Here is a 15,827-nt window from a genome sequence, read left to right on the forward strand (position 1 = left end):
CTGGCTAAACTGACCAGATGTTTTAGAACAAAATATCTTTAGAAGCTGTAGTTTATAAGATGCATAGTTTCTGGAAAAGGTTATCCCTATAAAAAGGCTGCATTGTACACAGAAAGAAATAAAAAAGAATATTTTCAAGTAAAAATGGTACAAGGGATGATTTGAAATATTCACGTTTGATAATTGTAGACAAATTTCTCTGAATCAAATGTATAGTTCTGAAATTTGGTCACAATTTACACAATGTTTTCTAGGATTGAAGTAAAAGGAAGTAACGGTTTAACTGAAAAAAAGCCAGGAAAAAAACAAAACAAAACAAAACAAAAAACTTCAGTTGTGCCTGACTGTTTCTAGAGAACGAATGGGAAGGAGTCAATTTTTCCTGCCATGCCCACTCAGAGACTCGTGTGTTTCCAGTTCATTCTCTCTTTTTGATATGTGAGATTTTAGGCTCACTTTCAGTGTATCTACTTATAACTCAGAATCTGTGTTGTATTACATTGATAGATAAATTCTGGTATGTATTTCAACCCCCAAAATTAGTTTTTGCTTATTCTCTCATTTCCTAAAAAAAATTGTTAAAGTAAATATGGACATTGAGCTATGAATATAATCCAGAAATCTCCAAAACTATGTATCTGACTATTCACTGAGATTCTCTTTGTGCTATAAATATCTTAGAAAATAATACCCAGCTAAGCATCTCCCAAACTGTGAAACAAATTAATGTTTGTTATTTTAAATCACAACAGTATTTTGGGATGTTTTGTTACACAGCTATAGGTGATAAATACAGATGGTTTCTTCTTTAAGGTTCTGTTCCTCTGGAACCAACCACTCTTGGTAGTAAATAAATTGTATCATGTTAGATGGAAGCATAATATTGCAGGAAATTGTATATTTTTTTGCATATTATTTCTATTTTTTGTAGTATATGATCTCTAATATAATTATTTTATTTTAAAATATTTTTTCTTAGTATAATATCTCTATTTTATTTTTTTCATAGTCTATTATCTCTAATATAATTACCTAACTATATTAAAATTTTCTCACTTCTTCTGGTATGGGATTTTTTAAAAGGCTAATCAGGTAAAAGTAAAATTATTCTGAAATCTTACACATTGATGGATTTTGAATTTTGATTCAGATAAAGGACTATTTCAAATAGCTTGATATCAAAACTCATTTTCAATTAGATTAGAAGGTGAAATAATGAAAGCTTGTATCTGACTTGAAAAAACATGATGAAAATGTTTGTATTTTGTTCATTTCTACAGCTGGATTCTGATGGCACCATTACTATAGAGGAGCAGATTGTCCTTGTGCTGAAAGCGAAAGTACAATGTGAACTCAACATCACAGCTCAACTCCAGGAGGGAGGTAAAGATGCCAAGAAAATTGGCTCTCCTTCTACCTCCTATCTGTTCTCATAAAGATTGCACATTTCCCTCCTTCTTTAGTGTTAGGGAGATCCTTATCAGTCAATCCACATTTCCATGTGGAGGGGTGTGCAGCAGAATAACAACACTGTTTTCATCTCTACCCTACATGCTTTTCCTTCCCTGTGGAAAATGCGACTTGCCTGATAGTGAGTATGAGAATAGCAATTGGGCATGTGCACGTCAGCCTATCGCTTAGTCCTTTCTTCAGGGTTTGTCTGCCTGTAGAGAGCGTGCATACTGATTTGCCCTTGACCATGCAGTATGCTTGGAGGAGTAGGCTCTGTCCCTGTGGACATTGCCTCTATTATAAAATATGCAGTTCAAAATCTACTTCATACTTCTCTAAATGCCAATAAATAATTGTGACTGATTTCTCAATTGTTTATGATCAGAGAATGTGGTGTGCATGATACTGAGTTTTAAAAATGTGTTGGGACGGCCGGGCACGGTGGCTCACGCCTGTAATCCCAGAACTTTGGGAGGCCGAGGTGGGCAGATCACCTGAGGTTGGGAGCTCCAGACCAGTCTGGCCAACATGGTGAAACCCTGTCTCTACTCAAAATGCAAAAATTAGCTGGGCATGATGGCGCATGCCTGTAATCCCAGCTACTCGGGAGGCTGAGGCAGGAGAATCGCTTGAACCCAGGAGGCGGAGGTTGTGGTGAGGCAAGATCGCGCCATAGAACTCCAGCCTGGGCGACAGAGCAACTCTCTGTCTCAAAAAAAAAAAAAAGTGTTGAGACTTAATGTCTTATATTCTTGTCAATTTTGATAATTTTCCATGTGGTCTTCAAAGGTATGTATGCCCTCTAGTTTCTGAGTACAATGTTTTATAGTGTCCACTAGATTAAGCTTGTTAGTTGTGTGGTTCATATATTCTGCATCCATAATGATTTTTTAAATGTGCTTGACCTATTATTTTCTGAGATATATATATCTTAAAATATGCTACTATGATGATGAATTTTTCAACTTTTCATTGAAAAATTCATTGGATATTTTTACTTCATATATTTTGAATATATGTTAGGAGGTTATTTAAGTTTAGAAATATTAGATTTCCTGGTGAATTAAACCTTTTGTAGATATGCAGTAGCCCTCTTTATCTCTAGGATACTTGTCCTTTATATTTAAAAAATATGTACAATTTAAAATTACTATATTAAAAAAATTTAACAACACTAGTTTCCTTCTTTCTTGGTTAGTATCTGCCTTGTGTATCTTTTCCAATCCTTTAAAAATGTTTTAATTGTGATAAAATATACATAGCATTAAATTTACCATTAAAATTTTTTTCATTGTACTGCTCAGTAGTGTTAAGTATATTCACATTGTTGTGCAATCAATCTCCAGAAATTTTCCATCTAAATTGACACTCTGTACCCATTAAATAACAACTCATATTTCCTCATTCTTTTATTAAACTTTTCTGTATATTTACATTTCAGGAGTATCTTTTACAAACAGGACACACATAGAGTTTTTCTCATTATCCATTCTGATAATCTTTGTCTATTAACTGAAGAATTTAGCTCAATTACATTAATTGTAGTTACTAATATACAGTATTTGAGTTTAATTCTAAAATCTCATGTGGGCTTTCTATTTCACCAGCTCTTCCTCTGCCCTTCCACTTCCCCAGTTCCAACTCTCTTCTGGATTGATTGAGACCTTTTCCTTATTTTATTCCATCCCCTGCCACTCCCAACTAGTATGGAAGATATGTGTTATATTTAATTCTTTTAGTGGTTATCCTAGAAATTTTTCACATATATTTAATTTCAGAAAGTTTAAAGTTTATCATTCGCTTCCCTTTTCCAAATAATAAACACAGTTTGAGATACTTTGCTTCCAAATTATATGCTCTTTAGTTCTACCTTAATTTTATGTTATTATAATTTTTCTTCTTTGAATAAAATGTCCTTTATTTATATATTTTTGAATCTTTATATTAGAATATGTTTATAGTGATCTCAGTTTTTGTCTGTTGGAAAGTGTCTTTATTTTGGTGTCAACCTTGAAAGATACTTTTTCTGGACATATGATCCTTGGTTAAAAATTATTTACTTTTATCACCTAAAGATATTGTTTTTTTTTTTCTAGCTTCCATTGTTATTATTGACAAATCAATTCTCAGCCTTTGTTGGTGATTAGCTTTTTCTGTCTGGCTTTTTTTGAGAAGGAGTCTCTCTCTGTCACCCAGGCTGGAGTGTAGTGGCATAATCTCAGCTCACTGCAAGCTCTGCCTCCCGTGTTCACACCATTCTCCTGCCTCAGCCTCCCGAGTAGCTGGGACTACAGGCACCTGCCACCACGCCCGGCTAATTTTTTTGTATTTTTGTATTTTTTATTTTTTTAGTAGAGACGGGGTTTCACCATGTTAGCCAGGATGGTCTCGATCTCCTGACTTAGTGATCTGCCTGCCTCTGCCTCCCAAAGTGCTGGGATTACAGGCATGAGCCACCATGCCCGGCCTCTGTCTGGCTCTCTTTAAGAACTCTTTTTTTTTTTTTTTTTTTTTTTAGCTTCAGTTATTTATTTATTTATTTATTTATTTTTTGGATGCTTAAGAGAAATTTATTTTCTCAACTCTGGAGGCTAGAAGTTTGAGATGAAGGTGTTGGTAGGCCTGGTTTCTTCTGAGGCCTCTCTCCTTGGCTTGTAGATGATTGTCTTCTGTGTCTTCATGTGGTCTTCTCTCTGTATGTCTTGATGTAGTTGTCCGTTTACGTCCTAATCTCTTCTTTTTTTTTTTTTTTTTTTTTGATTTTTTTTTTTTTTTTTTTTATACTTTAGGGTTTTAGGGTACATGTGCACAATGTGCAGGTTTGTTACATATGTATCCATGTGCCATGTTGATTTCCTGCACCCATTAACTCGTCATTTAGCATTAGGTGTATCTCCTAATGCTGTCCCTCCCCCCTCCCCCCACCCCACAACAGTCCCCGGAGTGTGATGTTCCCCTTCCTGTGTCCATGAGTTCTCATTGTTCAATTCCCACCTATGAGTGAGAACATGCAGTGTTTGGTTTTTTGTCCTTGCGATAGTTTACTGAGAATGATGTTTTCCAGTTTCATCCATGTCCCTACAAAGGACACGAACTCATCATTTTTTATGGCTGCATAGTATTCCATGGTGTATATGTGCCACATTTTCTTAATCCAGTCTATCGTTGTTGGACATTTGGGTTGGTTCCAACTCTTTGCTATTGTGAATAGTGCCGCAATAAACATACGTGTGCATGTGTCTTTATAGCAGCATGATTTATAGTCCTTTGGGTATATACCCAGTAATGGGATGGCTGGGTCAAATGGTATTTCTAGTTCGAGATCCCTGAGGAATCGCCACACTGACTTCCACAATGGTTGAACTAGTTTACAGTCCCACCAACAGTGCAAAAGTGTTCCTATTTCTCCACATCCTCTCCAGCACCTGTTGTTTCCTGATTTTTTAATGATGGCCATTCTAACTGGTGTGAGATGGTATCTCACTGTGGTTTTGATTTGCATTTCTCTGATGGCCAGTGATGATGAGCATTTCTTCATGTGTTTTTTGGCTGCATAAATGTCTTCTTTTGAGAAGTGTCTGTTCATGTCCTCTGCCCACTTTTTGATGGGGTTGTTTGTTTTTTTCTTGTAAATTTGTTTGAGTTCATTGTAGATTCTGGATATTAGCCCTTTGTCAGATGAGTAGGTTGCAAAAATTTTCTCCCATTTTGTAGGTTGCCTGTTCACTCTGATGATAGTTTCTTTTGCTGTGCAGAAGCTCTTTAGTTTAATGAGATCCCATTTGTCGATTTTGGCTTTTGTTGCCATTGCTTTTGGTGTTTTAGACATGAAGTCCTTGCCCACGCCTATGTCCTGAATGGTATTGCCCAGGTTTTCTTGTAGGATTTTAATGGTTTTAGGTCTAACGTATAAGTCTTTAATCCATCTTGAATTAATTTTTGTATAAGGTGTAAGGAAGGGATCCAGTTGCAGCTTTCTACATACGGCTAGCCAGTTTTCCCAGCACCATTTATTAAATAGGGAATCCTTTCCCCATTTCTTGTTTTTGTCAGGTTTGTCAAAGATCAGATAGTTGTAGCTATGCGGCATCATTTCTGAGGGCTCTGTTCTGTTCCATTGATCTATGTCTCTGTTGTGGTACCAGTACCATGCTGTTTTGGTTACTGTAGCCTTGTAGTATAGTTTAAAGTCAGGTAGCGTGATGCCTCCAGCTTTGTTCTTTTGGCTTAGGATTGACTTGGCGATGTGGGCTCTTTTTTGGTTCCATATGAACTTTAAAGTAGTTTTTTCCAATTCTGTGAAGAAAGTCATTGGTAGCTTGATGGGGATGGCATTGAATCTATAAATTACCTTGGGCAGTATGGCCATTTTCACGATATTGATTCTTCCAACCCATGAGCATGGAATGTTCTTCCATTTGTTTGTATCCTCTTTTATTTCATTGAGCAGTGGTTTGTAGTTCTCCTTGAAGAGGTCCTTCACATCCCTTGTAAGTTGGATTCCTAGGTATTTTATTCTCTTTGAAGCAATTGTGAATGGGAGTTCACTCATGATTTGGCTCTCTGTTTGTCTGTGATTGGTGTACAAGAATGCTTGTGATTTTTGTACATTAATTTTGTATCCTGAGACTTTGCTGAAGTTGCTAATCAGCTTAAGGAGATTTTGGGCTGAGACAATGGGGTTTTCTAGATATACAATCATGTCATCTGCAAACAGGGACAATTTGACTTCCTCTTTTCCTAATTGAATACCCTTTATTTCCTTCTCCTGCCTGATTGCTCTGGCCAGAACTTCCAGCACTATGTTGAATAGGAGCGGTGAGAGAGGGCATCCCTGTCTTGTGCCAGTTTTCAAAGGGAATGCTTCCAGTTTTTGCCCATTCAGTATGATATTGGCTGTGGGTTTGTCGTAGATAGCTCTTATTATTTTGAGATACGTCCCATCAATACCTAATTTATTGAGAGTTTTTAGCATGAATGGTTGTTGAATTTTGTCAAAGGCCTTTTGTGCATCTATTGAGATAATCATGTGGTTTTTGTCTTTGGTTCTGTTTATATGCTGGATTACATTTATTGATTTGCATATGTTGAACCAGCCTTGCATCCCAGGGATGAAGCCCACTTGATCATGGTGGATAAGCTTTTTGATGTGCTGCTGGATTCGGTTTGCCAGTATTTTATTGAGGATTTTTGCATCAATGTTCATCAAGGATATTGGTCTGAAATTCTCTTTTTTGGTTATGTCTCTGCCAGGTTTTGGTATCAGGACGATGCTGGCTTCGTAAAATGTGTTAGGGAGGATTCCCTCTTTTTCTATCGATTGGAATAGTTTCAGAAGGAATGGTACCAGTTCCTCCTTGTACCTCTGGTAGAATTCAGCTGTGAATCCATCAGGTCCTGGACTCTTTTTGGTTGGTAAGCTATTGATTATTGCCACAATTTCAGAACCTGTTATTGGTCTATTCAGAGATTCAACTTCTTCCTGGTTTAGTCTTGGGAGGGTGTATTTGTCAAGGAATTTATCCATTTCTTCTAGATTTTCTAGTTTATTTGCATAGAGGTGTTTGTAGTATTCTCTGATGGTAGATCGTATTTTTAAGAACTCTTTAACATTGATATTCTGCAGTTTCACTCTGTATCTAGGTATAGATTCATTGGATTTCCTGAATCTGAGCATCTGTATCTTTATTTGGTGATTGGAATATTTTAGTTATTTTGCCTCTGAAATTTTGCTCTCCTTTATCCTCTCTCTTATCTCCCTCTGGAACTTTAAGAAGACAAATATGGGACCTATTCATACTACTCTTTGTGTATCAATGTCTTATGTATTTTCCTTTTCTTTCTTTCTTTACTGCTATTTTGGTAATTTCTTCGAATATATTTTCCAGTTTGCCAGCTCTTTGTTCAGCTTTGTCTAACAACTGTTCAATCCATCCATTAGTAAATTTTGATTGTATTTTTATTTTCTGAAGTCTTCATACTCAATTTTGATAGTCTCTTGCTCCTTCAATATTCTTTCAAATTTCTTCTTTCTTTCCTAGACATGCTTTATATGCTGCATATGATAATTGTAATATCTATAGACTGCTGGTCAATGCTGACCACCACACATGGTGGCTTATTTCCTTGTGTGTCTAATGATTTGTGATGAGCAACTCGTGAGGTTCTTGTTTAAAGAACATTTTCTTTAGAGAAAATTTGTGTTTGCAACTGCAAGGTGCCTAGATGAATTATTGACCTAAGTCCAATTTAAACTAAATTTAGATCACACGTAAATATGGGCTTGTGGTTAGAAATGTTTAGAGAAGAATTTCCCCTCCACTGTTTTCTATTCCAACTCCAAATGTAGCCAAGAATGACACAAACCAATCTCTTTCTGAAGGATGGTTTTATTTCTTGCCCACCCACTTAGTGGGAGAAGTGTCATCTTTTGGGGGTACTGACTTTCTAGAGGGGTCTCCTGTTCAATTTCTCCACCCCATCAGGCCTCAGGCTCTTCTTTTGTTACCTGAACACCAGCAAAACTCTAAGTAAACAGGTCAATAGAAGCCTCTAAGGTAAACTCCAAATGTAGAGCTTGCTGCTCCTATATTTCTGGCTTACAATTTATTCCTTTACTTTACAGCCAGCTAAGCCATATTTAAAGAAAGAAGGCTTTTACATTAATATAGCCTTTGTAGGTATCTTGTACTGAGAGGAAGCTTTCTGAATGGCTAGTCTAATAGTGTCTGAAAAGGGAATCACTCATGCAACTTCTAAAGAATGCTGATCCTAATATCTTAGATATGGAAATCTCCTAACAAAGAGATATATCATCATGAAAAAATTTGAAAGCATTATTATCTATGATGGCTGAGTAAGCTGTTTTCTATGAAATCTTATAAACTGTTGAGCTAGAAGATATTTCAGAGATCACCTAGGCCAACATTATCATCGTCAGTGTCCCTTTAACAGTTCAACAAATATTATTATGTGCCCAGAATAAGCTCTGAAAAGTATGAATAAGTTTCTGTCTTTTCTCTATGGGGTTAATGGCTTAATAAGGAAGGCAGGCATCTTTCAGGATGGTGTATGATTTTAACAACAGAGGTATTTTAACAACTATAGAACCATTGAAGATGAATCTTAATTAGTCAGGGAAGGCTTCCTGGAAGAATAATGATCTCATCTTAAAAGTAAAGAAGTAGGAATTAGATGTGATGAGGGGAAAGTACGACTGTATTAGTCAAAGTTCTCCAGAGGAACAGAACTAATAGGATATACGTATATGTGAAAGGCAGTTTATTATAAAGAATTGGCTCACATGATCACAGGGTGAAGTCCCATGATAGGCCATCTGCAAGCTGGGGAAGAAAGAAGACAATAGTGGCTCAGTTAAGTCCAAGAGCCTCAAAAACAGGGAAGCCTTCAGTCCGTGGCCAAAGACCTGAGAGCCCCCAGCAAACCACTGGTGTAAGTCCAAGAGTCCAAAGGCCGAAGAACCTGGAGTCTGATGTCCAAGGGCAGGAGAAATGGATGGAAGCATCCAGCACAGGGGAAAGATGAAAACTCAGCAAGCCAGCTTATCCCACCTTCTTCCCCCTGCTTTGTTCTAGCCAACTGGAGGGTGCCTACCCTCACTGAGGGTGGGTCTTTCTCTCCCAGTCCACTAACTCAAATGTCAGTCTTCTCTGGCACCACTCTCACAGGCACACCCAGAAACAATACTTTGCCAACTATCTAGGCATCTTTCAATCCAATCAAGTTGACCCTAATATTAACCATCACAAAGACATTTCAAAAGAGGAAATAGGATGGGCCAAGATAAGCAAGTGTGCATCAGTCATACACCATATGAATTATACATAAAAGAATAAATTAACTGGTAGTAAACTTAGGTCACATCTAAAATTTGTGAGGATGTGGATGATGTGAAGCATGTAGATGAATAAATACTAAAAGAAAAAAACCACTTTCTTCGAGATCCTTATTTGAATGGAGATCTTTTTCTATGCAAATAAGACAGAATTAAATGTGGTCAAACTTTGGTTTACCTTTCAATTAAAATGTCTAATTATATATAAATTGACTCAAGTGCTCTTTAAAATTGTAAAACACTAGAATGACATTTTGAATTCACTAGCTAATTTCAGGAATTTTCATTTTTACATTCTTCTAAAATCAAGAGATGCATATCAAAATATTTAGGAGTGAGCTGTCAGACTGTCTATACTTTACTTTAAAAATCTGTAGCAAAAAATAAATTAGATTAACTTGCAAAATATTAGCAGCTGTCAATTCTAGGTTATGAGTGTATGATTTTCTGTTTTATTTATGAAAGATTTTTTAATAAAAGAACATAAGAACATAAAAGTATTCCTCATGTTTGTGAAAGAGAGAAAAGGATATATAACTGCAAATATTCAGCTATAAAACTATTCAAGTACTTAAAAAACAAAGACCTAAATATTATTGATCCAAAATATTATTTCAAGTGTGGTCACATTTTGTTTGAAAAGAGAAAAACGTTCTCCAAATTTTAGATTGTTCTGTGTAAATGTCATGGTTTGACAAGCTTCACTCATAAGTAGTTTGTCCTGGCACACAAAAATAATTACAGTTATAATTAATGGTGCTAATTTATAAAGAGAGATGGGGAGCTATTAGTCAATTAATTAGGTCCTTGCCAAATAATAAAAGTATTTACTCACATTGGATGGCAATCTGATCAAGGAGAGAATGCTAGTTAAGATCTCTATTTTTGGCCAGGCACAGTGGCTCATGCCTGTAATCCCAACACTTTGGGAGGCCGAGGTGGGCGGATCACCTGAGGTCAGGAGTTCAAGACCAGCCTGACCAATATGGTGAAACCCCATCTCTACTAAAAATACAATACCGTCATAGTGGCGGGTGCCTGTAGTCCCAGCTACTCGGGAGGCTGAGACAGGAAAATTGCTTGAACTCGGGAGGCGGAGGTTGCAGTGAGCTGAGATGGTGCCACTAACTCCAGAGTGAGACTCTGTCTCAAAAAGAAAAAAAAAATCTCTATTTTCTATGTGAGATTCATGGCTTCTTCAATTTTGTTCAACCTTCTGTGAACATTTACCATTCTCTTTGTCAAAGAGCAACCAAAAAAATAAGCATGATCTACAGAAGTATTTTGGGAGAGTGTCAGTTTTCTAAAAATTGGGCAGCATGTGTGAGGCAGTATCTTGTAGGGAACGAGAAAACTGTCCCTTTTAGAGCATGAGGAAAAAAAATTTCCATGGCAATTTAAAAACTATATAATTATAGAATAAACTGGCCATTGACTTTTGCTAGAAAACAGCACATGACATTGCAGCATACATTTTGGAGGGATATCTAGTTAACGAGAAATAAGAATGTGTGTCCAGGTCCAATTTATGTAATTACACAATAGATACTGGGCACATATCGACTGGACAGTTCAGATATATAAAGACATGTGACTTGTTAATGAAAAGGTGAATTGAAAGATATCAAGATATACTGTTGAGGGCAAAGGTGGAGTTGTTGGGAGAGGTGGAGTCATTACATTCTGTATAAATGAAAAAGAAAACATACAAACAACAAAGCAGATAATGGTGGAAAGAGGCAGGTGGAGCTGTGCACCAGAAGCAGGGGCCAGTGGGATGGGCTCCTTCCTTGCCTGTGATATGTAAAGCTCGGGCTTTTATTATGTGAGCAAAGCAAGGCTTTTTCTAAGAAAAATGTTTTTGGAAAGACATTTTCTTTTCTTATTGCTTCAGCAATGCACAAAGCAAATCAAGTATTTGTTTCTGTGTGATATGGTGGATGCTAAGAAGTTAATTTCAGGTTCATAACTGAATTTATTTTTCTGTAGAGATCAGTGTTTCTGTAAGGTTCTGTTATGCTGACTGTTCAAAACTAAGCAAACAACTTGACAAAATGAACATTAGCTAGAACAAAAATCCTCAGCACAGTTAGTGTAACTGGTAACTAAAAAATTGAGAGAGCTATAATGGGTAGTACTTGTGGTGGCAGAACGATGGCCCTCCAAGGACGTCCATGCCCTAATACCTGCTGTTGTGCCTGTGTATGCTGTGTCACATGGCAGAAGGGACTTTGCAGATGGAATTAAGGTTATGGACCTTAAAATGAGGGAGCTTATTCTGGATTGTCTGAGTGGGTTCCATGTGATCATACGGGCCCTTTAAAGTGGAAGAGGAAGGCAAAAGAATCAGAGTTGAAGCAGAAAATGAGAGAGGAGGAGATATTAAACATGTGAGAAGGACTCAACCTGCCTTGCTGACTTTGAAGATGGAAGAAGGGGGCCATGAGCCAAGGAAAGCAAGCAGCTTCTGGAAGTTGGGAACAGCTCTCAGCTGACAGCTGACAGCAAAGAAATGGGGACCTTGGTTCTATGTCTGCAAGGAGCTGAATTCTCCCAACCACCCAAATGAACAAGGAGACAGATCCTCCCTCAGAGCCTCCAGAGAGGAATGCAGCCCTGCCCAGCCCTTGATTTTGGCCTCACGGGTCTACAAGGAGAGAAACAGCTGAGTCCAACAGACTATTGACCTACAGAAATAGTGAAAAAACAAATTTCTGTTATTTTAAGCTGTGAAGTTTGTGGTAATCTGTTACAGTAGCGATGGAAAACTAATACAGCAGTCATTGAAGGCATCTCTTTTTGAGAAGTTGGGGTATAATTTGGCTGACAAGCTGTCTTCTTGGAAGTTCAGTTCATCACTAATTGAAAGGAGTCTTGCAAGAGCACAGAGAATTGACACTGAATATTTGTTAATCCTCCACCAAGTGCCAGGTGCATTCCCGGAATATGGCTAAAGCTTGAGACAAAACAGGCAAAAACCTCAAGTTTCTTAAATCCTGTGACTTAGGAATATAATAATAAAATAACACCCAATATTGGAAGGTGATGAGAACTCAGGTGAAAAATACAGCAGGAAAAGGTATAAGGAAGATTTTGGGATGCAATTTTAGATAAGCGTGTTTACTCAGAAGTTGACATTTGAGTGAAAATACGAAGGAGGTAAGGGAATAAGTCTGTCTGGGTGAGAGGGCAGATCCTATGTGCACTTCAGGCATTATAAAAACTTACGTTTTGAGATGGGGAGCTGTTGGAGGATTTGGGGCTATTGTGTCAAAAACAAAGGAACGAAAGTGTGAAGCAGGTTTACTGTGCACTAGTTACCAACTTGTCTGAGTCCAGTGAGGCAGAATACCCAGAGCATGAGTTGTATGAAATGGGTTTATTACTCACAGGTAGGCAGCAAGGAACAACAGAAGCCTAGAAGTCATTGACAACTGGTGCCCCACGGTTCGGGAAAGCTGCCTGGGCTGGATGGAATCTCAACTGCTCATGACCTGCGTGCACCACAGCAGAAGGACCCCATACAACAGCCCAACCCTGGTTATATACCTCAGGGAATACAGAGTGCACTGGGCTAATGTCTGGAGACATCCTGTTTCTAGGAGGGCTTGGAACTGAGTCTGGACTGTTCCAGGCAGTTCCTCACCCCTTATCTCAGCATGTTGCATTCCCAGCACATTTTGTAGTTATTCTTGAGAACTACAAGAAAAAAGGGCAGAGAGAATTGGGTTCATCCAATGCCACCCAGAGAACTGTCCTGCAGAAAGAAATGTTGGAATCAGGAGGGCCAGTCATAGACTGTTGCACTCATTCAGGTTGGAGATGAAGTGGCTTGGACTATCGTGGTGGCAGTAGATATTGTGAGAAGTGATGAAGTCTGGATTCATCTTGAGAAGAGTAGAGTTCATGAGAATGTTGTTTGAGATGAATGTTAGACTCAAGGAAAAGTACTGGTAAAAAGATAAACCTGAGTCTTGGGGCTCGCCAGTGAAGTGCGCTGCTTCAGGTGTTATGATCTTTAAAAACAGTTTTCAAGAATCTAGTGTAAAAATGTAGTTACAACTATGGTGGTCAGACAAACTTTACCACAGAAGTGGTTCACAATGATTTCCAATGTTTCTTATAAATTAATTGCTATAGCTACCATAATTAGTATGCTGGAATAATTTGAATATTTTTGATGTATGCAAAGCAAATGTTCCTATGAATGAGCCTTTGATGAAGCCACACAGATGAATTTTGGGACATTTGCATCATATCTATTCTATCTAGTTTCAAAAACTACCAATTTGTTTTAATTTTGCTATAGACAATGACCTAAAATTTTGTTTTTTGAATGCATTTGTTCTCTGGTTCCAACTACATTTTTCTTTGTTTGTTTACTTTAATTTTTTTTTCTCATTAGAAGGTAATTGTTTCCCTGAATGGGATGGACTCATTTGTTGGCCCAGAGGAACAGTGGGGAAAATATCGGCTGTTCCATGCCCTCCTTATATTTATGACTTCAACCATAAAGGTATTGAATTTTTCTGAAATGATTAATTTAAAACAAACATTCACTTGTCCATTTTCTTGGTAATAGATTCTAAGGGAACTGAGCGATCTCAGCATCTTTCATGTCTTTACAGGAGTTGCTTTCCGACACTGTAACCCCAATGGAACATGGGATTTTATGCACAGCTTAAATAAAACATGGGCCAATTATTCAGACTGCCTTCGCTTTCTGCAGCCAGATATCAGCATAGGAAAGGTAATGGAATTTTTCTATTTGTGAATTCCTAAGGGAAAGCAGAATCATGTTTTAATGCAATTCTCAATTGCCAACCATTATATATAAAAACCCTCTTATTCCACGACACAAGGATCATAAAAGATAAAAGCAATGTTGCAATCTTTTCAGATGCATATCAATCATTCTGGTATTTTCTATAGGCTAGAGCTACCTGGCTGAGATACATACATCCGTACTTATACCTGTGTGTGTGTTATGTTTGTTATGTTGGATTACATTGTTTACATTGCATTATATTATGCTATATTATGAATAAAAATCCCAATAGGTAGTTAGTAACATGATTCATGATTTCTCCTTAGTTACCTATGAATGGCTACATCTCATCTGTATATTCCAGAAGGACCTTTGCATTTTAGAGGTGTATTTTCCACCTCATAAGATTTACCAATAGATGATCTCATTAGTGTATAAAAGATTAGAGTTTTAGGATTAAAGGGGAGCAAGGGGCATCATATAAATCTTCTAGCACAATATCTTAATTTCAGAGATGTGAGTCAACTGAGAACCGGAGATTAGGTGTTGGTTAAAGTGACATAGCTTGGTGGCAAGAGGGTTTAAAATAGAGCCCTTATGTCCTAATTTCACATCAGTGCTGTTTCCAATATAGAAATCATATGTAAACTTTGGGATATTCTAGAGAGTTACTTTTAAGTTATAAAAGTTGGTTTAAAAGTCGTGTTTAAATTTATATCACTTAGATCTCGTGAGTAAAAATGCATGATGATATATGCATATGATGCTAAGAGTTAATGTGATAAATTAGCTTTATGAAAACCCTGAGAATAGTCCATCATACATAAACCCTTCGAATTTTTGACATATTTCTTTATGTCTGGTGATGTTTTGGGGAGGTGGGGGAGAGAACAGCAGCAAGAGAAGTAGTGAGTTGAAGGTTTCTTTGATTTTGCATTAATAGAACTTCCTGTCTTAACTTTCTGCCTTAATGAGTTCCTTAGGAATTGGCAGAAAGACTTTCAGTTATCTGTTTAATTGTTGAAAAGCTTCTTAGATAAAATAAGTCAATATGAGGAGATTGTTAGGTACTCTACAATGGAACTAACATCAACATTCAGTTAAGCTAAAATGCTTCAAAAGAATTTCAGTCTCATTGATAGAAATAAACATTCACTGATACTTAGTGTACTCTGTGATTATCTTCATTTTTGCATTACATGATGAAAAATGCAAACCTTTCAGAGCTGTTAATGGCCATTAAATTAAATCATGGTTTTATTTATACTGAACTCTAATCTTATAACCATTTTCTGTGGTTACTGTGTATTTTAAGAATAAAAATAACTAAAGATGGTTGATGTACTCAATATATATGCTAGTTTATGTAAAATGATTTAAAAGTTAATAGAAAATTTGAAGAATTGTGTTAGTATAATTTAACCTCCTTAATTAAAAACACAAAGAATGTTTTCTATTGTTTGCAACCTTTAAGTAATAATTTAGAAAAACCCAAGAAAAAAATGTCTAATAAGAAAACTAGATATCTCCTGAAGTTTTTACACACAGTAGGGCAAAACAATATTACTTATTTGTGAGATATAAATTATTAATAGTTAATAAAATTTTTTTATAAGGAAGGAAAAGCAAAAAACTAAAAAAGTGTACATTTAGAATAAATGCCACATTTTTATCAGGAAAACAAAACCAAGATATTTTTGAGCACTATTTTTTTCTCTAAATTTTTATATAATTGGCTTGGCAAAATGAGGT

The 15,827-nt window shown here is 36.7% G+C and overlaps 1 protein-coding gene across 5 annotated transcripts in view; it reads left to right on the plus strand.

Annotated features, from left to right (window-relative positions):
- PTH2R (parathyroid hormone 2 receptor) overlaps positions 1-15,827 on the plus strand; it is an 85,183-nt gene that overhangs the window by 18,989 nt on the left and 50,367 nt on the right. For all 5 annotated transcript variants that reach the window (XM_055290423.2, XM_055290425.2, XM_063645034.1 and 2 more), the window contains exons 2-4: positions 1,281-1,383; positions 13,713-13,823; positions 13,936-14,057. In XM_055290423.2, the coding sequence (XP_055146398.1) occupies positions 1,281-1,383; positions 13,713-13,823; positions 13,936-14,057 (336 nt within the window). The remainder of the gene's footprint in view (positions 1-1,280; positions 1,384-13,712; positions 13,824-13,935; positions 14,058-15,827) is intronic.

This window comes from Symphalangus syndactylus, chromosome 8 (genome assembly GCF_028878055.3).
Source record: "Symphalangus syndactylus isolate Jambi chromosome 8, NHGRI_mSymSyn1-v2.1_pri, whole genome shotgun sequence".
In the NCBI taxonomy this organism is placed as follows: domain Eukaryota; kingdom Metazoa; phylum Chordata; class Mammalia; order Primates; family Hylobatidae; genus Symphalangus; species Symphalangus syndactylus.